Here is a 25,316-nt window from a genome sequence, read left to right as displayed (position 1 = left end):
GGAGGCGCTTTGATAAAGCAGCCTGGCCCCTCTTATTTTTTGTCCCTTGTGTTCCTGACCCACAGAACTTCTGGACCCCAGAGAGGTTTCTGGGCCCTGGAGCTCTACTCAGGGTTCCTTTCAAGAACTTAGGTTGCCCAAACTTTGCTCGGTTGAAACTTGTGGCCAGGACAGGCCTGAGCATCAGCCCCCTTGTGGAAATGTCCTAACCCCTAAAGCCACCAAGGTAAGCCCCACTGATAACTTCTGCTCCTTCCCTCTGCTCTTTTTTTGTTTGTTTGTTTGTTTGTTTGTTTCTTGCTAGGCTACCTGTGGCTTGGGTGGAGCGAAAGTTACCGGAAGGGGAAGGAAAGAGATGGCTCAGAGAGTTGGGGGCGGGGATGGGAGGATGGAGAGGAAGAGGGAAAAGACAGAAGAGTTGCATGGGTGGGCAGACCGGCTTCCTCACAGCACCCCTCCTCATGCAAAGCACTGAGACACGACTCTCAGACAGGCTTTATTCAGGAGTCAAAGCTGCCTCTCTTCGTTCCCTGCTCCCCGCCTCCCCACCCACAGAACCCCACTTTGGTTGGGGCTTGTTCTTTACCTACCCCGAGTCCCTGCTGTCCAAGCCAATGGGCACCACTTGGAGATGGGGAGCCCTAGAGCCTGCAGGCAGACAGCAGCCCACCCGCCCCACCCCACCCCGTGGAGCAGACAAGTATCATCAGAATCATGTCCTCCGTAGAACTCCACTGTGAGGGGCAGGAAGGGCCCCGGTGTGCAGTTACTGATGAGCCCACAGCCTTTCCCTTCCAGAGGGGCTTTAGCCAGGGGTGATATCTTGCTTGAGGGACAGGATAGGAGAACACAGCAGTTGGGCATCTGAGCTCTTCTCCCTGGGGATGGGGCAGTAGGCATTTCAGATACTCCTTGTCTTATAATGGCTCAAGAAAGAGCTCAAAGGACTAGAAGGACCGAGTTCTTGAGGAGGCTGAGACCCTCTGTCCTTAAGACACTAGGCACATGTGGCCTTTAGAACACTGCTCAGAACAGTTTGCAGCTGGCTGAGGACAGCACCCCACCCCCAACCCTCGTGCTGGCACTGCTTGGCAGAGAGGGGAGAAGGGGGGAGGGGAGAGCACAAGGGAGAGCACGACCTGCTCCGGAAGCTCTGGCTTCTAACTTGGAAAAAGAATCCAGAATGGGCACAAGGCCAGTCTCACCAGGCCTTTGAGTGTCCCCCTCAGAATATGCCAGCCAACAGCAGGAGAGGCAGCAGCAGTCCCGGGAAAGGGCCCCACACAGGAGCAGAGTTCTTCGAATCCCAGCTGGCCTTTTCAGGGTCCTCTGCACCTGCAGAAAGGAAGGTGCTGTACCTCAGCTGGAAAACAGCTTAGCCTGTCTCTCCACTCACTCCATGCAGGGTGCAGGCAGCAGGCAGGGAGGAAGCATCTTCCAGATGGCGCATGCTTTACCATGCTCCAACCACTGGTTCCAGCACCGGATACCAGCATTCTGGAGCCAGGAAGGACGATGAGGACTTGGGGCCTTACCTGTCCGGGATGATTGTAGGGCCAGGGTGCGCCCACCTGTGGCATTGCCCGAGGCACTAGGGAAGTTGGGCAGATATGTGGGGACAGGGTAGCTGGAGTGTTCCAGTGAGGCCTTCGGCCCACCGCGCTCCTGAGCTGGAAGAACTGGGACCAAAGCCTCACTGGAAACAGGCAACTCGGCCTTGGCCTCTGGCAACTCGGCCTCTGCCTCAGGCAATTCGACCTCTGCCTCGGGCAACTCGTCCTCCCGCTCAGGCAACTCGGCCTTGGGCTCAGCCTCCTCCTGGATTTGGGGTGGGGACTCTCCTGTCTCTGTCGGGGACATCTTGGGGTACAGAGATTTCTCTGGGCTCACGGAGGCTGCTCTCGACTTGCTGCTGGCTTCTTTGTCCGTAGATTTGGGGACAGGGATGTGTGTTGATGTGAGGAAGTTAACTGGCCCTTCATCCAGTGAAGGCTGGATGTGCGTTGCAGAAACCGAGGGGACCTCAGTTAGAAAAGACTGAGCCTCTGTTGCCATGGAGGAGGGGCCTTCGGTTGCTAAGGAAGGTGGGGCCTTTGTTTCTACCGCAGGTGAGGGCTCGGTTGCCAGGGAGTCCGAGACCTTTGTTACCGAGGAGAAATGTAGAGATTCAGAGGTTGCTAGGGATGGAATACCGGTTTCCCTGGAGCCTGGGACTTCAGTCACCCTTGGAGGCGAATCCTGCGCTTTTTCCGGTTTTCTCTCCGGCTCTGTTTGGCAAGGCCAAGCATTAGTGCTGCAAACGAGACCCCGCCCGGCCGCACGAATACGCCCGGCCCACTGGGATACGCGAGCCATAAACTCCTCTGCAGCGGGTGTGCGCCTCTGGTATTGTAACTTCTTGTCATTGACACACTAACTCTTCCACCCGCCGCCTTGTCCAAGCTTCGTTTGGTAGACTGTATAGCAGGCCCCACCCATTCGATAAAAGACCACGCCCACCACCCGGACCTTCCCGCTCGACCACGCCCCCTCGCGGCGCACTCCAGACCCTCCGGGTCTCAACTCTTTGTAGGGACTTAAGGGTGAAATCTGTTACTTGGAGTTAAGGAGTCGCTAAGGTGGCTGTGCAGGGAAGGCAGAATGTCACAGAGGATCGCCACCATCGCATCCCGTAGGTCCCTCTCCTGTTTCTCAGGGCGAGAGTCCTGAGATTCTGAGTCACCCAGGCGCAGGGGTGGGGGTTGGTTATGGGAGACATCCCATCTTAGCTCTCGCCTGCCACTTACCACAGAGAGAGTTCACGCAGCTGTAGCCAAGAGGGCACTGGGAGCAAGGCGTCCCCTCCTGGTAGGGCTTCCGGCCCTTCACGTTCCCCCTAAATGAGATGGCATTGCTGCAGGCAAGGCCAGCACCCTCCTACTGGTCCCCACGTTTCCCAGGAGCACAGCAGAGTCGTCCATAGGAGCCTACAGAGCTGCTATCCCCCACGAATTGCTTACCGGGGATCATGGGCTCCCCCCCTTCTCTGGGTAACCAAATTAGACCCCTTATGGGGTCATCGGAGCTGCCAGAAGGGGCAGAGGCCACATTAGCAGCCCACAGCTTCCTTGAGCCTTGTCCAGTTCCGTCCTGCCCTACGCCTCTGGCCCCTCAGCACTTACGGGGGCTCATAGTTGCACACCAGCAAATGGATGTTAGCTTCCTCCACTCCCTGGAGCGTCTCGCAGAAGTGGGAACCACAGCCGATTCTCTCAGTTTTGCTCCACACTACCTAAAGGGAAAACCCAGGAGGTTAGCCCTGGGTAACGTAGTCGGTCCGGTGTCGTGGGACCCTATAGCTTCAGGACAAAACTGCTCACGGTAGTTAGAGGCAGGGGGTGACAGTGTCTACCCTCTCTGCCAGGCCCAGTCACCAGGCCTCTTTCAGTCTTCCCTCAGCCTCAAGCCTCTGTTATACCCTGTCCACTCTCCCGTGGCTTCTTTCTAGAGATCCTTAGGGTTTTTGGATTGCTCATTGGTTGGTTTTTTTTTTTTTTTTTTCCTTTTTTGGCTCTTTTTTTTTTTTTTTTTTTTTCGGAGCTGGGGACCGAACCCAGGGCCTTGCGCTTCCTAGGCAAGCGCTCTGCCACTGAGCCAAATCCCAAGCCCCTCATTGGTTGCTTTGATTTTGGTTTCTCTGTGTAGAGCTGGCTGTCACTCTGTATACCAGGCTGGCCTGAACTCTCAGAGATCCACTTGCCACTGCCAATCCAAGTGCTGGGATCAAAGGTGTGTGCCACCTCTGATGGGCTTGGTCCCTTGGAACAAGTTGTTTTTGTTTTTTCTTAGAATTATTTATTTTATGTATATGAGTACACCATCTTCAGACACACCAGAAGAGGGCATCGGATCCCATTACAGATGGTTGTGAGCCACCATGTGGTTGCTGGGAATTGAACTCAGGACCTCTGGAAGAGCAGTCAGAGCTCTAACCACTGAGCCGTCTCTCCAGCCCCCAAACGAGGTTTTAAACAGGGAGTCTATGGAAAGGATCAGAGATAGTGGAGAGCTTCAGCCGCAAGGAAAATGCAAGGAGGAGTTATTTTGAAACTTTCCCCACTCCAACTAACACCTTGCTAGGCTCCTTCCACCCCTTGGTTCTACCTCTTTTGGGGCGTGGCCTGGTTGTTAGAATAATTTCGTCCTAAAATACAAAAACAAAACTATGTGAATCCCAGCACTCTAGGCAGAAGCAGGCAGATCACTGTGAGAATTCCAGGCCATCCAAGGCTACCTAGGAGAGATCCTGTCTTAACAACAATAACAACAAAACAAAAGTGTGTGTCCTGCTCTGGAGAGATGGCTCAGTGGTTAAGAGCACTCCCAGAGGGGTTGGGGATTTAGCTCAGTGGTAGAGCGCTTGCCTAGCAAGCACCAGGCCCTGGGTTCGGTCCCCAGCTCCGGGGGTGGGGGGGGGAGCGCTCCCAGAGGTCCTGAGTTCAAATCCCAGCAACCACGTGGTGGCTCACAACCATCTGTAATGAGATTTGATGCCCTCTTCTGGTGTGTCTGAGGACAGCGACAGTGTACTCATATATAATAAATAAAATAAATCTTTAAAAAAATGTGTGTCCTGCCACGGTGTGGAGATGCCATTTTCCCCTTATTTTCTAGGCTTAGGTTGTCGGGGAATCCTGCTTGTAATGGCTGCGGCTTCTTGGACTCCTGTTTGTGCAGGTGAGTTTTAGAAATGTCGCCCAGCTTAGGACAGAGCCACAGATGGCTTGGTGAGTCTGTTAGGAGTGTGTTGGGTGAGGGTGGGTAGGGACGTCCCAGTAGGGAGGGTGCTGGGACCTTCAATTTTCCAACTTGGGTGGGTGCTTGCATTTCCTTAAGATTAGGGCTAAAAATACCAACTCAAAAAGGCACTGGGAATGGGAAGGAAGCATGAGGGCGGAAATGAATGGGTTTTTTCCCCGTTTGGTTTCGGGTGTAATCATTTGTACAATAGGCATTGGGAAGAGAAAACAATCCCTTAAAGGCTAAGGCTAGCGTCACTCCGCAAGACCGAACTTTCCAGAAGCACCGGAAACTGAGTGGAGAGGGAAGAATATCTGAGAGAGGCCAGAAACACTGTCGGAAGGCTCCAGAAACATTTCTCCAGTGAGCAGGTGCTTTCTGCCTACACAGTGTTTTTAGAAGGATTTTGGTTGTTTGTTTTGTTTGTTTGTTTGTTTTAATTGGGGTCCAGAGGATCCTACTCCGTCAGGCTTGGTGACAACTGCCTTTACCTACTGGGTCATCTCTCCCACTCTCTTAAACACAGTTTTTCCTAATGCAAAAATTAATTAAGTTTGTCTATTCGCTTTTATCAGTTTGGCGGATTAGAAACAGCAAATTAGAAATGGCAGTGCCAGGAGCGACAGAGGCAAGGTGAGGAGAGGCAGCTGAGGCTGAGACAAAAAGCTTTGGACCACTCAGGGTCCTCTGTCACCCAGTACAATCCTGCATTCAGGAAATAGGCACTGCTTTCTTAGCAGGATAAAACGGGCTTTCAAAAGACCAGACGTGCCTTCTTGAAGAGATGAAGACGACAGTTTGAGTGGACTGCGCGCTCTCAGCTGGGCAGATTATTAGGGACGCTGTAAGGGGGAGGACGGGTTTAAAGCCAGGCTGCTCGGAGGGGAGCCACTCTACCTGGCCCAGCACTTGACTCCACCCATCTGGAGATCCTGCCGGCCCCGCCCACGCACCAGGCGGCTCCACCCAACACCAGAAGGGCCAGCCCGCTTTGCCCACTGTGCACGTGGCCCCGCCCCTCACCTCCAGGTCCACACCAAGCGGTGCCCTCAGGTTCGCACGCACTTACATGGTTCATCAGAGCACCTGAAGCCCTCTCCCTACTTTCCACACACGGGGCCTGCTCAATCATGCCGGTGGCCATACCCAAACATCAAGAGTCCGCACGTCCCCGCCCCAACGCCATCCCACGGCTCATCCAACAATCAGGGGTGAGTCCAACGCCAAGATTCCCCAGCCCTCAGGCAGCATCGGGAGGCCTCACACCGGAGCTCACCGTCCCACCCTCTGCCCGCCGGCCTCCCTAGACTGTCACCTGAGTGTAGTGGCCGCACATCTGGCCCGGATCACAGGTGGCTGTGCTGAGATTGTAATATTCATGCTCCTCGTGCCAGTTCCCCACGGCCAGCGGTACATCCATGCCCTCGTCCGTGATGGCAAACAGGTTCTCTCCGCGCCGCCCGCGCTCCTTGTTGTGTCCCCACACGCACTTCTGAGCGTAGGCCTTGGCGAAGGCGGCCAGCTCGTCGTCCCACCTCTGCAGGGGCGCAAGGGAGGCATGGGGAGAGGTGAGGGTGGTTAAAGTAGGCTGGGGAATCTTGAAACCCCAGTAAGCCAGAGACTGGCTTGCCTCACCACGCGCCCCCCCCCCCCGACCCTCAGCAAGGTGACTTCTGGCTTGTCTCCGGAATCTGTTCCCCGTGGGTTTCAGTGGGATGGGAGAGTGCCACCTTGGACCCTGGGCTTCATCTCTTACCCTTCACAGGGCATGGGGGCGAGGGCAGAGGATTGACGTCAGTCGTTATCTTTGTGCGTGTGGCTGGGGGTGGGGCGGAGATGCACACCGGCCTGTTTAAACTGCTCGGACGTCTGAAGCTGTCCAGAGAAGTATTGGCGAACCTGTGCATCAACACCGGGCTACCGCCTGCCTCACTGCTTGGGCTCTCCCTCGGCTTCCTTGGCAGTTGAGCTCTTCCTAAGTGCTTAACTAACTCCCTTCATCGGGTCCTTCTTCCTGGAGGAAACTGTTTCTGTAGGGCACACTGTGAAGGTTCCTCACTACCAGGCATCAGAGCCCTGCGTCAAACCCCAACTCCAGATTCTCCATTCTGCTCACAGCACGTGAGACTCCAGGGAAGGGTAGCTTTGCTTAGAGAGCCTCCGAGGTTCCTCTTCCCAGGCTGGAAGAAGATGGAGCGAGTGTGGAGTGAGGAACTTAAGGCATCTGACCCCAAGGACCAAGGAGGAAGACCTGGATCCTGTTAAACTCTGTCCACCCCTCCAGGAGATGGATGCCTGCAGTGGCTCTCGTTCCACCCTCTGTGTCTCCCCGGCCCCCAGCGCCCCTCCCCCCCGTATCTGACAGCCCCACCGAAAGCACCAGCAGGAGCTTGGGTGACATAGGGGGAGAACTGTGTGACCATGTCCGCTTCTTCCCACCTACTCAGGGGTTAGCTTCCTGAAACCCTCGTTGGAACCTGACGTGGGACAGCATCAGGGCTGTGCCTTAATGAGTCTCTCTCTCTCTCTCTCTCTCTCTCTCTCTCTCTCTCTCTCTCTCTCTCTCTCATTTTGAAAAAATTAATTATGGGGTATGTGGGAATGCAGGTGCATGCCTAACAGTGCCTACATAAAGGCAAGAGGGCAGCCTTCGGGAACCTATTCTTCCTCCACAGCCTCTGGGGAGGGGATTTAGCTCATCAGATTTGCTTGGCCAGAGGTTTTTGATGAACACCTGGCTGGCCTCCCTCTGGCCACTTTGTTTCAAATCACTGGTCTGATCTGGGTGGTCCCCTAGACTCTGACCATAGCCAGCCGGCAGCTGGGAGTAAAAACAGGGATCAGGGGGCCTAGAGAGAGCCACAGGGCTCCAGGATGGACAGTTAGGCCCCATTCTAGGACAGGCAGTAGCATAATCCCCATTTGTCACAGTGCTGGGCGTTGTGGGTACTTTTAATAGGTAGTTAGGGCGGAGAGACCAGCTCTAACCTCCAGAGCTGGGTCTATGCTTGAAGTCCCATTGAGACTTTTCAATCTGTGGCGTTGCAACCTCCGTGATCCTTTCTCCCTGGAAGTAGGTCCGTCCACTCTGTTACTAGTCCTGGTCACTAGGCCAGGATGAGAGCAAGAATCCTGTGGCTGCAAGTCGCTGGGAGAGCGTGGCCACTGGGATCAGTGTCATAGGTAACTGGGTCCTGTGGGACTTGGGAAGGCTGTGTAGGCAGACTGAGGGTGGAGAAAGAGATGGGACTAAATGACAAGGTGCTAGCCAGGTGGGGGACACCCTGATCAAAGTCACACTGAGCAGCACATGGACAGAAGTGAATCTCGCTCTCGCCCATCTGTGTGGTGAGAGGGGCAGGCAGAACTGCTACCTGGTATCCAGGCTTCTGATTTGTCTGCAGTCCCTGGTTGCCAAGGACAACGGGTGTGTGCTGTGAGCATTTCTCGAGGTCATCCTGTCTGACCTGCAGGTGGACCCAACTGTCCACCAAGAAAAAGCTCCCCTCGGAGTCACCAAGCCACAGGGGATGAGCTGAGGCTGCAAGCGAAATGTGGGGACCTCCGGTTCCCTGCTGTATTTCCCAGGTGTGATTTGCCTCTTTAGCTCGATGGTTCCTGGCCACTGGAGGATGTCTGGTGTGGGGTGAGGGGTAGGGGTGGGATGAACCAGTCAGACTTCAGAGAGGACAGAAAGGGAGGGACTCTAACTCTATCAGCTGAAACTGGAGCAGACATCCTGCCTCAACCCTGTCATCTGATAATATTCTTTCCGTCAGATTGGCCATGGGTACTCAGCTACGGTCTCCATGGTCTGTGTTCCTCTGTTGTGTGGATAGTTTGTGTTGCGTGCGTGTGTGTGTATGTGTGTGTGTGTTGTGTGTGTGTGTGTGTGTTGTTGTATGTGTGTGTGTGTGTCTGTTTTATTTCACCACATGTAGTATTACATGTGCAGGAGTCAGCGCATGCATGTGAGTGTGCTTGTGACCTCATTGTACGGATGAGAGACTGAGAGTCCACATGGTTACAGGATGCACCCCAAATGAGACCGGGTGTTAGAGAGAGCACCGGAACTGTGGGCCCCTAAGCCCTTCTCAGGTCTGCTCCTCTCCAGTGTTTCCTGGGCTCATCTGTCTCTTCCTCTTCTCCTCCAGGCCAGCCTATCTTGAGAAGAGTTGAGGAGGAGGCCACTGGTGTGGGGGGAGCCAGGGCTTAAGCCTGAGCAAGTTTGCTCTGAGCCTCAGTTTTCTTATCTGGAAAATGGGGCTGATGATGGGGACCAGTGCATTGTACAGCACCAGGGACTCTGTCACTGAGGAGAGGAAGGACTCTTGAGAGAGCATCCACACACAAGGGGAGGTGAGGAGAAGGGCTCGTGGCAGGCCTTGCCTTGCACCCGCACCCTTTCAGTCCCAGGAGGTGGGCACCCAGCCACACTCACCATCTGCAGCATGTCTGAGGCTGGCGGGGACACCTGGGCGCGGTAGTGGTTGTGAAGCTCCACCATGGTTTGCTTCTCGTCCTCTGTGAGGGCTGTGGCGGGGCCAGTGGCAGTCAGCAGCAGCAGAAGCAACAGGAGCAGCAGTGGCAGCTGGGGCAGCATCACCCACGGGCTGCAGGAGCTGTGCATAGTGGCCAGCCCTCTCTGCCTCTCCCGATCAGGGGTCTGGCGGCTGGACTTAAAGTCCTTCCCACACAAGCACCACCCTGGCTGGGGTGGGGCGGCAGGGGCTGTGTCTGGAGGCCCAGCCCAGCTCACACAATGTCTCCAGGAGGGCTGGGTGCCTTGGGTCTGGACCAGAGTAGAATCCACTCCCCTGGAGTCCTTGGCAACAGCCTCCTTTTCTCTCAGTAATGGGGGCTCAGGCCAAAGGCTATATGAGCTCCATGGTCCCTCCTGAGGTGGACAGATCCCAGAAACAGCAGCAGAACTGTGCTGTGGCATCCAGCTCACCCTACAGTTCCTCATCTGCAAGAACAAGACAGAGAAGGGACCTTACAGATCTGCCCCTACGGGATTGGGTAAGAAGAGGAAGCAGCCAGGACCACTGAAAGGATGGGGGAGGGAGAAATGATATATCCAAATGCCTCCATCCATAGGTCCTGCCCACCGCAATGTTTGTGGTAAACTGAGTCACGACAGCAACATTAGGTGCCCACCCCAGGTCCTCTGCAAGAGCAGCAGGCACCCTTAACCAGCCCCAGGGGAGCCTTCTAAATAAGGCTAGGGATATCCACAGGAACAAGAAAAAAGTCAGGGGGTATGGAGGTCTCTTACTTGCCTGAGGTGAGCTCTTCATTATGTAGCCCAGGCTAGCTGCTCTCTAATTACAATTTCATTTGTTTGTTTGTTTGTTTATTTATTTACTGTATATGAGTGCTCTGTCTGCATGTACAACCATATGGCAGAAGAGGACATCAGATCCCATTACAGATGGTCGTGAGCCACCATGTGGTTGCTGGGATTTGAACTCAGGACCTCTTTTTTTTTTTTTTTTGTTTTTGTTTTTGTTTTGGTTCTTTTTTTCGGAGCTGGGGACAGAACCCAGGGCCTTGCGCCTCTTTTTTTTTTTTTTTTTTTTTTTTAAGACTTATTTATTATATATGAGTGCACTGTAGCTGTCTTCAGACACACCAGAAGAGGGCCTCAGGTCTCATTACAGATGGTTGTGAGCCACCATGTGGTTGCTGGGAATTGAACTCAGAACCTCTGGAAGAGCAGTCAGTGCTCTGACCACTGACCCATCTCTCCAGCCCCCCCATTGCTTGCTCTTAACTGTACTACAGCCACTACCAACATGTCTCTTTCTCAGCCCGCTGCAAACAAAGGAATGTGTGGGTGACAGTGCCTACTTGTAATGGTCTCATGACCCTTCTTCCTCAAAGAAGCAGTTCTAGCAGCCCTTCCGCATGGCCATCCTGAGATGGTGCCAAGTAGGGTGGGTCCTTGGGCAAGAGAGCTATCAGGGGAGGGGACTCCTCCCATCTGTCTCCTGTGGGCCACAGGCCTCCTCCTGGAACCCTTGATGTCCATACCTCAGGATACTCTGCCTGGTGTAACTCCTGTATCCTCTCCTGGAGTGAAAGAGAGAGCCAGGGCTTCTCCTCTGGGGGATTCCCAAAGGGAGACACTCACATATAAATCTGGTCTAAGAAGCCAGACAGACAAGAGTAAATCTTGTCTGGAGATCGGGGTCAGAACACAGGGTTCGATTCCCAGCGCTGCAGATCACTGCCACGAAACCAGGCAGGCAGAAGGATTTAGTATAACTGAAAGAAAAATAGTTAAAATGACTGAACTCATTTCAAGCTAGGAGTGGTGGGTTGAAATGTGACTTGACTGGCAAGCAGGAGATGGGAAGAGGACCCTGAGAGACTGGACAAGGAGAGGAAGGGAGGGAGGAGCTGGTGAGAGGCTGGAGGGGAGGAGCTAGCTCTCCAGGAATGGAGGAGGGGAGAGTTCCAGGCTCACCCACCCAGATCTAACCCTGCTGTCACTCCCCAGCCGAGCAGGCCAGCTACCCCTCAGCTGGTGCTTTGTCCTCAGTTTGGCAGCAGACACATTGTAGGTATCATGATGGTGGGAAGAGTGGAAGGCTTCTAGGTACCTCAGAGAACACCAAGGTCTTCTGCCATCCAGGTTTTGCAACGCTGGCTCCTGGATAGAGGTGTCTGATGGACAGGGCCTCATCTCTGGGAGCCCCCAGAAGACTGAACTCCTCCCAGAAGAACCTGGCTGCCCAGATAGCCCCCCATCCAAATCCTAAGTAGGGTCTGCCCTCACGGCACCATGTAGGCAGGGGCCCCTTTCTTCTCCGACACTCTATCCTCGGACACGTCCATAGACTTCCCACGGCAGGGAGACAGGGCACCTGGCCCAGGCCTCCAGGGGCTCCCGCACTGGAGCTTCCTGTCTAGGCTAAGAGAAATGACCAATGCACAGGATGACTCTTTCAGGCTTATCACAGCACAGATGTGATAAAGTGACGAGCCATGGTCCTGGGTGTTGGGCCCTACCTTGGTGTTTCCCTACCCCCTCGCTGAGCCTCTTAGCCTGCTATAGCAAGGAACTGTTTACACCCTTGGCAGCTGCTCTTAGCCCCTGATTTGGGGCTGGGATTTTCCATGGCACCCTTCCTCCCTACCGAGCCTACCTGCTTCTTGTTGTTAAGAAGTTGCTGGGGGCTGGAGAGATGGCTCAGCGGTTAAGAGCACCCGACTGCTCTCCCAGAGGTCCCGAGTTCAATTCCCAGCAACCACATGGTGGCTCACAACCATCTGTAATGAGATCTGATGCCCTCTTCTGGTGTGTCTGAAGACAGCGACAGTGTACTTATATATAATAAATGAATAAATCTTAAAAAAAAAAAAAAGAAGTTGTTTATGCCCCTGATTAGGCCGAACTTTCACCACACAGACTTTTCCTGTTTTCCTGGTTGGGGATTTTCACCTGCCTTGTTGTTTTCCACGGCTTTTGCCTCTGGTATATAAGGAGAGCTCAGTAAAGCCTTGGTGGCACTCGCTGAAAACGGGTGACCCGTGTACTTGTTTTCTTTCAATCCCGCAGACCTACGCTCGATATTCACACACTGGTGGCGCAGGCGCCGACACCTGGGATCTGGGCCTGGTTCTGGAGCTGGGAGTGGAGAGGGGCGCTTGTCCGGACACTGCTGAGCCTGGAGACCTGGGTGTGTGACACTGCACGGGGCCAGCCTGCACAGGTGTGCGTCACTGGCCGGAGCTAGCGCTTGTGCACTGACAGCTGGTACTGGGGACCAGAGAAGAATGTGAAGACGAGAGCAGCTGAGGGGTCAGATGTCCCTAAAGAGCCCTTCCTCGGGTCCTCCATTTTCCTCTCTTGCCTGTGGCCTGTCTTTTGTTTGTTTGTTTTCCTGACAAGGTCATGTAATATAGCCCAGGCTGACCTTAAACCCACTATGTAACTGAGGATGACCTCAAACTCCCAATCCTCCAACCTCCAAGTTCTGGGATTCCAAGTGTGCACCACCACACCCAGCTTCTGCCTGTCTTGAGGGTAGTCTTCCTCACAGTAAGCCCTGAAGAAATAAAGTTTCAAAGTTTCATAGCTACGAGTAACAAAGTTACAAAAACAAGGCTTGAGAAATACATCTGGTGGGCAGGATGCCTATGACAAACTTGTGACCTTTCTGAGAGGTACATCTGACGTCAGGATGCCCAGTGATATGATAAAGTTTTGTCGATCAAGATATTGAGGCAATTCTGGGGGCTGGGGATTTAGCTCAGTGGTAGAGCGCTTGCCTAGGAAGCGCAAGGCCCTGGGTTCGGTCCCCAGCTCCGAAAAAAAGAACCAAAAAAAAAAAAAAAAAAAAAAGATATTGAGGCAATTCTGACTAAGTTAATTAACAATGACAACTGTTCTCGGAAAGACCTCCCCTATCCTTCCCTGTGGTAAATTCTGAGAACAACGCCAAGATGTCATCCTGACCCTGCCAGACCACCTAGTTCACCCCCCTCCCCAAGAGACGTAACAACTTAGCCCTTTCCCAGTGATTCTCCAAAGCCAGGTGTAGGGCTGGATGAGGAAAGTGACCAACTGAGCCAAGAACAGCCCCTTGAGCAGGCCAGCCAATACCTGACCAGATCCTTTGTCCTGTGTCCCACCAATGTGAAAAGGCCAGCTAACCCTGTTGCTGAAGTCTGCCCTCTGTAACAAATAAAAGTTGTGTGTTTTTGGGTTCGGGGTTGCTTCTCCCTGCATGGATGTGCAACCCCACGTACATATGTGGGTTAAAAACCTTATACCGGGGGGTTGGGGATTTAGCTCAGTGGTAGAGCGCTTGCCTAGGAAGCGCAAGGCCCTGGGTTCGGTCCCCAGCTCCGAAAAAAAAAACAAAAAACAAACAAACAAAAAAAAAAACCTTATACCGGCCTGGAGAGATGGCTCAGCGGTTAAGAGCACTGACTGCTCTTCCAGAGGTCCTGAGTTCAATTCCCAGCAACCACATGGTGGCTCACAACCATCTGTAAAGAGATCCGATGCCCTTTTCTGGTGTGTCCGAAGACAGCTACAGTGTACTTATATATAATAAATAAATAAATCTTTAAAAAAAACCTTATACCCTCATGCTATTGCAGCGGTCACTTTGTCAGTCTGTGCTCTGTGGGTGGCTCCTAAAGGCCACTATGGAGCCTTACGACAGCCTCGTATACAGTCATCGGAAACTATAGGTAAATAAGAGAAAGTACTGATTATCATAGAGGGGCCACGTGCCCACGTTCAGCCTGGGAGACAGCATCAAAGACCCGGTGTCCTCTGATCTGCAACTCACAGGATGTATTCCCGTGCCTGGATGGAACCTGTGTGAACCTGTCCTTTGACCATTACATAGTCTCTGTCGCTCTGTTACTAAGCATGACACATCTGTGCGATGGGGACACCCGGTATCACTGCCCCGGCGTGGTCCAGCAGATGTTCTGCATATGAGAGTGTCCGTTGAGTAGCTGCCGATGCTCGCTGTGCAGGGACGCAGGCACGTGCAGTGTGCCCAGTATGGCTGTGGAACCACCCTTTCAGCTTGGTTTATTCAGGTTTAGAGAGGCTACTGCACACGGACAACCTGGGCTATTATCTTTGTGAGACTGCTTTTTGTCCTTTACCTGTGAGTTTATCTTTGGTTTTTTTTTTGACCTGTCGATGTCAAGGCATATAGATCTGTATGGGCACTCTCCTAACCAGGCTGTAAAGTATTCCATCGCATAAACGCATGCACAGCTGGCCATCCTTTTGTCTGTTTTCCTTCTGATGGATATTTGTTCCCCACCCCCAGTACAAATGCTGCTTGGTCAAACAGTCTTTGAACACATCTTCAAGGGTCTCTTGATGCCTGTGGGCAGTCTATGGTTCTAAACCTAAGATCCATGGTAACCAGGCCAGCCTGGTCTCTTCCCCTCCACCCCGCATGACTAACGTTTCTCCAACGGCACTTCATGGCTGTCTTCCTCACTGGGTTCCAGGCCCCACAGTCTGACTCTATTCTCCCATTCCGTTCTCTGGCATCCATTTTGGCTTATCCACCTCTGTCCGGCCACCTACGTGCATCGTCATGTGAGGTTTGGAGTAGCTGCTGCCTCGGAGGCTTGGACGGGAGCCTGGTGGTGGAAGGGGAGTCCCAGTGTGGGACTCACCTCCTAGTGTCACCACTGAGGTCCAGAGCTGCTGTGAGCTGCTATGAGCCCTCTTCTGGTGTGTGCTCAGCATTTCCAGACATTACTGGATTCTCGCTGCTCTGACCAATGATAATCTGCCCTCAAGATGGACTCAGATGATGGTGGCATCAGTAGGGGGTGATGAAAGGAGGTCACTAGGAGCCTGCCCTTGGAGGCTTGCCCCTTGCTGCTTCCCTTGGCTTCCTTTTCTGCTTCCTGGTGCAGACGTCAGCAGCTGTAGGTTGTAAAACCTTTAGGGAGAATGCTTTAGGGCGGGGCCTAGGGTGGTTTGTATTTTTCAGGGCAGGGTTTCTCTGTGCAGCCCTGGCTGTCCTGGAACTCACTCTGTAGACCAGGCTGGCTTCGAACTCAGAGATCACCTACCTGCTTCTGCCTCCCCAGTGCTGGGATGAAAGACATGTGCCACCACACCCAACTGGTTTAAATTTTTTGTTTTGTTCCGTTGTTTTTATAGCTGGGCCCCACTTCCTGATTTCCTCAGCTTCCTGACTGAAGATGCAGCGCTGTGCCTTCCTGCCGTGATGAGTCACTCTCCTTCTTAAACGCTGATCCAAAACCAACCCCCTGCCTTTCAGTGCTTCTTGTCCGGCTTTTGGTCACAGCTACACAAGGGGAACAGACAGCCCCTGATGCAGTGTCGGGCTCCACATGAGATGCCCAGACATTGGCAGGGGTCAAGCTGCTGAGCTCCAGGGGTGAGGTAAAAGGAGCACCATCTGTGGGCTGAGAGGCATCTTCTGGACTGGGGTTGCCCTTCAAGCTTCTTGTGTGGCAAGGGTGCTCAGCCAGGAGCACGAAGCTGCTGTCACCAAGTGAGCTGCCTGAGCCACACGGGGAGCAGGAGAGAAGTAGAGACACCCCAACACACACACACACACACACACACACACACACACACACCACACACACCATATACACACACACCACACACACACCATATACACACACAGACACACACACACATATACACACACCACACCCACATCACATACACACACCACACACACACCACATACACACACATACACACACACACCACACACACACCATATACACACACAGACACACACACAGACACACATATACACACACCACACACACACCACACACACACACCACACACACACACACCACACACACACCATATACACACACAGACACACACATATACACACACACCACACCCACATCACATACACACTCACCACACACACACACCACACACACCACACACACACACCACACACACACCACATACACACACCACACACACTCACACACACACTCACACACACATACACACACACCACACACACACCACATACACACACCACACACACTCACACACACACTCACACACACATACACACACCACACACACATACACACACCACACACACTCACACACACCACATACACACTCACACACACCACACACACACATACACCATACACACACACAACCACGCACACACTCACACACACATACACAAACATACACCATACACACACACACACTCAGAATGCTGAAAAGCTCAGCCGTAAAAGAAATAATTTGTCTTTGTTCTTCAAAGCCAGGCCATGGGGAAAGGCATTCAGGGCTGGGAGTCGTCAGGAGATGAAGGCTCTGTTTGTCGTGGGGCTGTGCTGATCATCCACAGGGTTTAGGGTGGAACTGGGCCGTAGGAAGCGTGGGAGGGCCAGAGAGGAGCCAACCACAGAAACAGGCAATATTCCCACAGGCTGAGGCCATCTGCTTGCTCCTGATTTGGCCCAGCTCGGGGTCTCAGCTCTGTTCTCTCTGTGTAGAAAGGGCAGGGCTCAGGGGTGTGGGTCGGGGTCCGTCTGCCAGCCGGGGCCGGCTGGGCTGTCCACTGGTGGCTTGGAAGACAGCTCTGGAAGCTAAAGGACACCTGTCCACAGAGGATGGCAGAGTCACCTGGCAAGCCCAAAGTAAGGTTTGCCAGTGGTCCCACCTGAGGGACAAGGTGGCCCTGTGTGTGAGGGTTTCAGCAATAGAAAAGCAAGGGCTACCAAGCTGGATTTGGTTTGAGTGTTCTATTTCTTTTCTTATTTTATTTCCCATTACGTTGTGAGTCGCCATGTGGCTGCTGGGAATCAAACCCAGGACCTCTGGAAGAGCAGCCAGTGCTCTCTACTGCTGAGCCGTCTGTCCAGCCTGGTAGGTGAGTACTTTTCAAACACGATCAGATGGGTCAGGTGATACTCAGCGGTAAGGATGCTGGGTGCTCTGGTAGAGGACCCAAGTTCAGTTCCAGCACCCACAGGGCAGCTCACAACTGTCTGAAACTCCAGTTCCAGGGGATCCAATGACCTCTCCCTCTCCTTTTATTTAAGATTCAAGTTATATTTATTAAATGTATGATGCCCTGCTGCATAGACATCCACCTGCCTGAAGAGGGCACCAGATCCCCTTATAGATGGTTGTGAGCCACCATGTGGTTGCTGGGAATTGAACTCAGGACCTCTGGAAGAGCAGTCAGTGCTCTAACCACTGAACCATCTCTCCAGCCCGAAAAGTTTGTTTTTGTTTTTTTTTTTTAATTAACACAGTGAATGATATATACATATATGCAAATATCCTCACGCAGTTCAAATAAGGATTCATTTCGCAAGGTAGGGAAGATGGCTTAGCAATTAAGAACAACTGTTGCTCTTGCAGAGGGCCCATTTGGCTCCCTCCCGGCACCTGTGTCTGGCAGCTCACAACCGTTAACTCCAGGGGAGACATCTGCAACACGGTAAACATGGACCCATAATATATATTCATAGGTTGTAAACAGTGGGTATGGAGAGATGGCTCCTGACCAAGAGGACTCGGGTTTGATCCCCAGCACCCACAGAGAGACTCGAAACTGTTTGTAGCTACAGTCCCAAGGGCTCCCGTGACCTGCGTTGGCCTCTGCAGACACCAGACATGCACGCGGTGTGCAGGTACGCATGCAGGCACGCATTCGGGCAAAACGCCCACACCCACAGAAGTAACCGAAAACAAAGGAATGTATGACTTTTGACAGAAAAATACACTGTTGTGCAGAACAATCAAAGACACTTGGTGAACTATCATCTTGAGGACGGTGTCCAGGGGCTTGTCAGAAAGACCATTAGGAAAGTCGAGAGGACGTGTCATGTTGGAGGAATGCAGTCGTAAAACTGAGGGAAACGGGATTAATGTTCAAAGATGCCGTCATGGGATGGGAATCATAACTTCTAATTGAAATAGCCTGCGATGTCACCCAGAGTGCAGCCCTTGCCTGGCCTGTGTGAGGCTACGGTCTGAGCCTCTGCATCACACATCACAACCTGTCTGTGTTTAACATATATATCTATATCTATATCTATATCTATATATGTGTGTGTGTGTATCTATATACACAATATATATATTATATGTAAATTATATTTAACACGCACAGTATATATTTAGATTATATATATTATATAATATATATATAATTTTATGTGTGTAGGTGCTTTATCTGAATGTATGTAAGTGTACCATGTACATGCCTCCTGTCCATGAAGCCAGAAGAGGACCTCTGATCCCCTGGATCTGTCGTTACAGTTATGGAGCTCTGGGTGGGTGCTGGGTGTCGAATTTGGGTCAGCCATTTCCCTGGCCCTCCTCTTTATTTTTTTCATTTATTTATGTTTTTACTTGAGACACATGTTCTGGGCTGGCCACTGCCTAGGATGACCTTGGACTTCTGGTCCCCCAGCCTCCACACTGAGTGCTGGGATTACGTGTGCGCTGTGCCTAGCTTACACAGCACTGGGGATGGAATCCGGGTAAGTTTTTTTTTTTTTTTTTTTTTTTTTTTTTGTTCTTTTTTTCGGAGCTGGGGACAGAACCCAGGACCTTGCGCTTCCTAGGCAAGCGCTCTACCACTGAGCTAAATCCCCCACCCCCCCCCGGGTAAGTTTTATGTATGCTTGTGTGTCTCCGTTAGTTAGCGTCTCTAGTGCTGTGACAGATCCCGTGACCTTCCCTCTCCTACTTGGGAAAGAAAGGATTTATTCAGCTTACAGTTATAGTTCATCAGCAAGGGGAGTCAGGGCAGAAACTGAGGCTGGAGCTGATGCAGAGGCCATGGGGGAGTGGCTGGCTTTCACGGCTTACTCAGCTTGCTTTCTTACAGAACCCAGGACCACCAGCCCAGGGGCAGCACCTGGCCCAGTGAGCTGGCTCCTTCCCCCAAAATCATCACTTAAGAAAATGCCTCAGAGACTTGCCTATGGGCCAACGCGGTGGGGGAATTTTCTCAAGTGATTTCCCCTCGTCCTCAATGGCCTGGTCTGTTGTTGAGCTGAGGTAAAGCCAGCCGGTGCGCTAGTTAAGGCCTATATTTCCGGTCCGCTGAACTTCCGGTCCCCTGAAATGACGGTGTGCGCATCCAGTGCTGCCGTTTCCACGAAATTGTGTGTTCTCTGGACGCCAAGAGATGACTTTCAGCTTCACGCTGGGCAAAATACTCAGAAAACCAACTGCACTCAACCCAAAAGAAACAGGTGGCTCTCGCTGATCAGAATCTGCAGGAAAGCCACAGCAGTCAGACAGCGTGGTCCTTGCAATAGAATTCTGAGAACAGTGGGGCACGGGAGACGGCCGCGAAGAGACGCGCACCTGCGGTCAGCAGTGTGCTTCCTGGCACTGAGAACAGAGAGAAAGAAAAAGGAAGGAAGGAAGGAAGGGAGGGAGGGAGGGAGGGAGGGAGGGAGGGAAGTAAAACCCACACAATGGGTTATATAGAGTCAAACACTAAAAACTAGAAGAAAACCTAGGTGACCCCGAATACAGAGGTGATGTTTAGAAATTTTATGTGTGTGGGTGTTTGGCCTACATGTATGTCACATGTGTGCACACATATGTATGTGATGCCCATAGAGGCCAAAAGAGGCCAGATCCTCTGGAACTGGTGCTATGGTGGGCAATGAGTCACCATGTGGGTGCTGGGAACCGAACTCTGCAAGGGCAGGAGCCACTCCTCCAGCCCCAGAGGAGGCTTTTGGAGCCAACACCAAAGGCACAGTCCGTAAGCTGGCTTGACTGAAAATGAGAACCTTTCATTGAGGCGTGGTGGCTCAGACTTGGAATCCCAGTGCTCAGAAAGGTGAACAAGAGGCCTGAGGGTTTGAGGCTAGCCTGGGCTTCATTGGGACTCATTCAGGAAAACCACACACAAGGAGAGGGCATACTTCTGCTCTAAAACGACAATGTCAGTCTTGACGAAGGCCTCAGTCTGGAGAAAAGGCACAGTTAACAAGCGATTGGTACCAAAACATACAGAGGGCTCTCAAACTCTATGTAAGAAAACAAACAACCGGGCTGGAGAGGTGCTCAGTGGTTAAAGCACTGACTGCTCTTTTTTTTTTTTTTTTTTTTTTTCCGGAGCTGGTGACCGAACCCAGGGCCTTGCGCTTGCTAGGCAAGCGCTCTACCACTGAGCTAAATCCCCAACCCCCCCCCCCTTTTTTTTTTCCTTTTTTTCAGAGCTGGGGAAAGAATCCAGGGCCTTGAGCTTGCTAGGCAAGTGCTCTACCACTAAGCTAAATCCCCAACCCCTCACTGACTGCTCTTCCAGAGGTCCTGAGTTCAAATCCCAGGAACCACATGATGGCTCACAACCATCTGTAATGAGACCTGATGCCCTCTTCTGGTGTGTCTGAAGACAGCTACAGTTTGCACAGTATATATAAATATAAGAAATAAATAAATCTAAAAAAAAAGAAAAAGAAAAAGAAAACAAACAATCTACCTTAAAAAAATGGCCAAAGGGGTTGGGGATTTAGCTCAGTGGTAGAGCGCTTGCCTAGCAAGCGCAAGGCCCTGGGTTCGGTCCCCAGCTCCGAAAAAAAAAAAAAAATGGCCAAAGAGCCCAGGGAACTTCTTAATGAAGACATACAGCTGGCAAATTGCAAATGTTTGTCATCATACATCATTAGGGAATCACAAATTAAAATAATATGGTAATACCAGTAATAACAGACCAGACCAGTAATACAGACCAGACGGAAGGGCCAAAATCCAGACGTGGACGTCACCAAATGCTGGCAGAGATCGAGGGCCATGAAATCTCTCAAGAGCTTGGGCGAGAGTTAATGCAGGGACTCGTGACTGGTCAGAGGGCTAGGAGTGAGCGCTCCTTGGATGCTAAGCACCAGCTGAGATCTGAATCACCCACCCAAGGCTCAGGGTACATTGCAGACGGGTGGGAAGGACATAAGGACTGGGACGTGGGAGGAGGACCATGAGATGCTGACTTTTGGACACGGCATGGCCATTGCACACAATAGAGCAGCTGTGGTCAAAACCTGAGCTAAGACTGGGCTCTGTTCATACCCCATCATGGCTGAGGGAGGAGTTGCCGTGGCCCCACCTGTCCCTGAAGAGCTGTGTTAGCAGTTTATGGCTGTTGGGGTGGGAGGAGTCGTTTCTTCATGCGGGTAGCTGACGGCAGTAAGCTGTGCACATGCCAGTAAGTAACCTTAAGCAGCCAAGCCAAAGTAAACCGGCAGCAATGTACGTGAAATGGGGAGGGCGGCGCCAGGGAGGGATAGAGGGAGTAATGGGTGAAAGTAACCAAAATGCAGGACATACATGCAGGAGATTGTCAAAGAATTAAAAAACAAACAAAAAAACCCCACATCCCATTGCTGATGGGAACGCAAGGTTGTTACACCCACTTGGTAAGAAGATCTGATGGCTTCATAAAAATTAACTACTCGGGCTGGAGAGATGGCTCAGAGGTTAAGGGCACTGAGTGTTCTTCCAGAGGTCCTGAGTTCAATTCCCAGCAACCACATGGTGGCTCACAACCATCTGTAATGGTGCCCTCTTCTGGTGTGTCTGAAGCAGCTACAGTGTATTCATATAAATAAAATAAATAAATCTTTAAAAAAAAATTAGCTACTCGTACTGTAGATCCAGCAGTTGTATGCCCAAGTGGACTGAAAATGTGTCTGTATGGAGCCAGCATGTCGTAGAGCATTCTAGCAGCTTCACCTCTGTACAAGCCTAGACGTGATCAAGAATGGCTGCCGGTTGACGAACGGAGAAGCCCTGGGAAGTACAGGCAATAGGGTGCTGTGCTGTGCTCAGTTCTGCCAAACTGAGGTGCAGAAGGATCATTTCCGTGTCTACCACGAAGAAGCCGGTCTGAAGCCTATGTACTGTATGATGACCTCATCACATAGCGCTCTGGGAAAGTATAGCCTATGAGGATAGTGGTGGAAATGTTTCTGACCAATAGATCTAACCAATAAGTCTACTTATACTGTCTGGGCCAGGTGTGGTGACACGTTTAGTGACGCGCCTTTAGTCCCAGCAGAGGCAGGCAATCTCAGTGATTTAGAGGCCAGCTGGTCTACATAGTGAAGAGAAAAGCCAGGGCTATGTAGAAAGACCCTTTCTCAACAACAAAACCACCGTCGATAAAAAAAAAAACCCAACCTACCTACCATACTCAGTACTATAACAGTGCGAATGATCTATACTTGTTCCCACCCACACAGTGAGGCATGGCGAGAGTGAACCTGGGGCAGGCTATAGCTTACAGATGGGAACAACAGGTCAGCATGGGCTCATAGCTGTAAGGGCCGTCCGTTCTTGTCTGGTGCAGGGTGGTGGGACTTGAGAAGGCTGTGTGTGCTTGTGTGTGTGTGTGTGTGCGCGTGTGCGTGCGCGTGCGTGTGTGTTGATCTTGCTGTGAAACTAAAAACTGCTCTAAATAGAGAAGTTTATAAAAACCAAAACCTCAGCCTGGATGTGTCAGAACCACAATGGTCCAGCAGAGGTGGGCACAGCATCAGGATGGGAAGGAAGAGGAAGAGGAGGAAGACGGAGGCTGGCGGGGAGGCTATGGAGTCCCAGCAAACAGGGAGGCCATGGCACGTATGCTCTGGAGACAGTTGCAGCAGCTTGCTGGAGTGAGAGGTGGGGTGGTGGGAAGAACGCAGTCACACTGTGGTGAGGAACCAGCATCACACAGCATAGCAGTGGGACTGGATGCCTGAGCGCGTGGACCTGAGGAGAGCAGAGGATGAGAGGGGAGTGAGCCTCGGGAGGCTCCCAGGTTCACTGTGGACGTGGTGAAGGGGTGTGTGTGTGTGTGTGCGGTGTTCAGAGCAGCAGGGATGAGCTATGGGCACTGGGTATGCACCAGGAGTGCTGTGCTCTGCCATGCAGGCTGGAGGAAGGCGAGACTTACTGAGGAGAGCTCTCCCTGGGCAATTTGTGCAGGAGGCAGAGTAAGCCCAAGGGCAGGGCAAAGGGATGGCTCACTGCTTCCTCACTCCTGAGGTCCTAGTGTTAGCATAGAGGCCTTGGGAGGGAGTGGTGCGGGTGAGAACCTCAGGAGGGAGGAGAGAGGAAGGAGGGAGGGCTCTCAAGTCACTCTCAAATGCTCTCAAGGGCTAAGATTAGCACCGAGAACAGGCTACCTCACTTCCCTTCAACATGAACCAAATGCTAATTGGGGGCAGAGGTGTTCAAATGTTTAATTCTGAGCAGGCAGATGAGTTGACTCTGGAGGACAGTGACTCGTGAAGAGTAAGCATTAGGGTGGTAATGAGCAATGATGTTCATTTCGTGTAAATGAACACTTAGCACAAGCTTCTCCGTGTATGCTGCAAACGGTCGCTCTGCCCTGGTTCCCCGACAGCAGGACGGCTGGATAGATAGACCAGGCACACACAGCACAAAGTGTTAACCGTGAGAAAGACCGAGAGCGAAGCCCCATGAGGAGCTGAGCACTGTGAGGTACGGGTTACCCCAGGAAGACTCTTTCTGAGGGGCTGTGTCACGTGGCTCACCTGGCAGTTATGATGCCTTGGTTTCCATCTCGGGTATCATAGTAGCAGACTGGGACCCCAGTCCTCTGAAAGCGGATGCAGGATGGTGTGAAGTTCAGATCAGTTTTAGCTGTATAAAGAGTTAGAGGCCAGCCTGGCTTACATGAGAATCCCCTTGCTAAAAAACAAAAACAAAAACAAACCAAAACAAACAACCCCCAAAACCCATATATGATAAAGCAACGCCCCTCCCCCACAGGACTATGATCAGAGGACCCGAGCGGGGCATGGCTGTGTGCACAGTTTAGCAGGGGAAGCTGAGGGTCAGTGGGGGAAGGGAGAGAGGGAAAGAACATGGAAGCAAGAAAAATGAAGTAAGGTTGCCTTGGGCTAGCATGGTAATGTGTCGCTATGATCTCGGCACTTGGGAGCCAGAGGTAGGCGGGGCTTTGTGGGTTAGAGGCTAAGCCTGGTCTATAGTAAGTTCCAGACCAGCAGGGCTACACACAGACCTTGTCTGAAAATAACAGCAGAGAGGAAGGATAAAAATATGGCCCTGCTGCACATTATACAAAAAAGAATCATGAACTGTATCACATACATGCACACACATATACGCACATATACACACATACGCACACAGCAGTGACTTAAAGCCACGTTAACTGAGTGCCACTTGTCTGGGCTGAGCCAGGAGGGGACTTGGGGTCTCTACTTGTGCCACTGTGAGTGGGGTACCCTGGAGGACATGTGGTCATATAAAGTTCTGTGTGGCTGCCAGGCAAGGACAGAGGAGCCCTGGCACATCTAAATTTTGAGTAAAAAACACATGGGTGAGGGAGGGAGTGTGGGAAGGGCTGAGACCCTGGACTTCAGGGGCAGCAGATAAGGGAAGCCTTGGGCAGATGCTGCTACCGGAGGATGAGAACTGTGAGTGCAAGTGCAGTCCTGGGGGGTGGGGTGGGGGAGACAGACAGACAGACAGACACACACACACAGACACAGAGAGAGAGGTGGGGGGAGAGGGAGAGACAGAGACAGAGACACCCCATTTTCTGGGGACGATTAAAGGACACCAAGAACAGGTTCCTTCTTACCAAGCAACGTACACACTTTTAATTGCGAAAGGTAAAAATTCCATTATACAGAACCTAACTTACACCCGTTCTTTACCTCTCTGAGTTTGCACCGTACTGAATTACTGTGGCACCGCCATACACGGTCATCCATGGGCTCCTGTGGCTGGGACTGGTAAATGCCCCTCTCTTCACACAGCCCACACACATGCTACAGCTTGACTTTCTAGACTGCATTGCTCCCTGAGGACAGCAGGACGAGGCTATGCTTGGGGCATCCTTGGCTACCTTGTGCTTTTTCTCCCCTACTCTGGGTATCTGTTGTTGGTCTTTCCATAGGAGTCAGGGGAACAGGGAGGGACAGGTAGAAGGCCGCTGTGGGCCCCTTTGTAGGAAGAACCACGGAAGGATGTGGAAGGGAGGCTGCCTTGTGATTCAGGG

At 52.1% G+C, this 25,316-nt stretch overlaps 2 protein-coding genes and 1 long non-coding RNA gene across 18 annotated transcripts in view; 1 reads left to right on the top strand and 2 right to left on the bottom strand.

Annotated features, from left to right (window-relative positions):
- Positions 1 to 483: 483 nt before the first annotated feature.
- Pi16 (peptidase inhibitor 16) lies at positions 484 to 9,748 on the bottom strand. 4 transcript variants are annotated; one of them, NM_001170481.2, is made up of 7 exons: positions 9,221 to 9,534; positions 6,095 to 6,316; positions 3,162 to 3,271; positions 2,787 to 2,875; positions 1,536 to 2,267; positions 1,206 to 1,335; positions 484 to 878 (listed from the first exon to the last, which is right to left on the bottom strand). In NM_001170481.2, the coding sequence occupies exons 1-6, from the start codon at positions 9,407 to 9,409 to the stop codon at positions 1,226 to 1,228; spliced, it is 1,452 nt and encodes a 483-aa protein (NP_001163952.1). In that variant the 5' UTR covers positions 9,410 to 9,534; the 3' UTR covers positions 484 to 878; positions 1,206 to 1,225. The 4 variants fall into 4 exon arrangements, 3 of the variants coding, with proteins under 3 accessions (NP_001163952.1, NP_001380744.1, XP_038954460.1); NM_001393815.1 differs by having other exon boundaries at positions 2,193 to 2,267; XR_362046.4 differs by having other exon boundaries at positions 1,206 to 2,267; positions 9,221 to 9,748.
- Positions 2,263 to 6,099, top strand: LOC120098949 (uncharacterized). Its single transcript, XR_005497752.2, has 3 exons — positions 2,263 to 2,671; positions 4,654 to 4,716; positions 4,991 to 6,099. It is a non-coding gene; the product is annotated as an uncharacterized LOC120098949 (long non-coding RNA).
- Positions 9,749 to 19,004: 9,256 nt separating the features above from the next.
- The window catches only part of C20h6orf89 (similar to human chromosome 6 open reading frame 89), a 44,378-nt gene continuing 38,066 nt past the window's right edge, over positions 19,005 to 25,316 (bottom strand). For 6 of the 13 annotated variants that reach the window (XM_039098522.2, XM_039098520.2, XM_063279034.1 and 3 more), the window contains one exon: positions 19,005 to 23,885. In XM_039098522.2, the coding sequence (XP_038954450.1) occupies positions 23,828 to 23,885 (58 nt within the window). In that variant the 3' untranslated portion in view covers positions 19,005 to 23,827. Of the gene's footprint in view, positions 23,930 to 25,316 lie in introns of all 13 variants that reach the window. The other 7 variants (XR_010060642.1, XR_010060641.1, XR_010060643.1 and 4 more) reach the window with 7 other exon arrangements.

The sequence above is a fragment of the Rattus norvegicus genome, chromosome 20 (genome assembly GCF_036323735.1).
Source record: "Rattus norvegicus strain BN/NHsdMcwi chromosome 20, GRCr8, whole genome shotgun sequence".
NCBI lineage: Eukaryota > Metazoa > Chordata > Mammalia > Rodentia > Muridae > Rattus > Rattus norvegicus.
This window is presented reverse-complemented; position numbering and strand designations above follow the sequence as displayed.

Coding starts and splice junctions, on each gene's coding strand:
- Pi16 (NM_001170481.2), bottom strand. CDS start 9,409: ATGCACAGCTCCTGCAGCCCGTGGGTGATGCTGCCCCAGCTGCCACTG. Junction 3,272..6,094: donor TGTGCGGCCACTACACTCAG/GTGACAGTCTAG, acceptor TTTTCCCTTTAG/GTAGTGTGGAGCAAAACTGA. Junction 2,268..2,786: donor CTGCGTGAACTCTCTCTGTG/GTAAGTGGCAGG, acceptor CTTGCCAAACAG/AGCCGGAGAGAAAACCGGAA.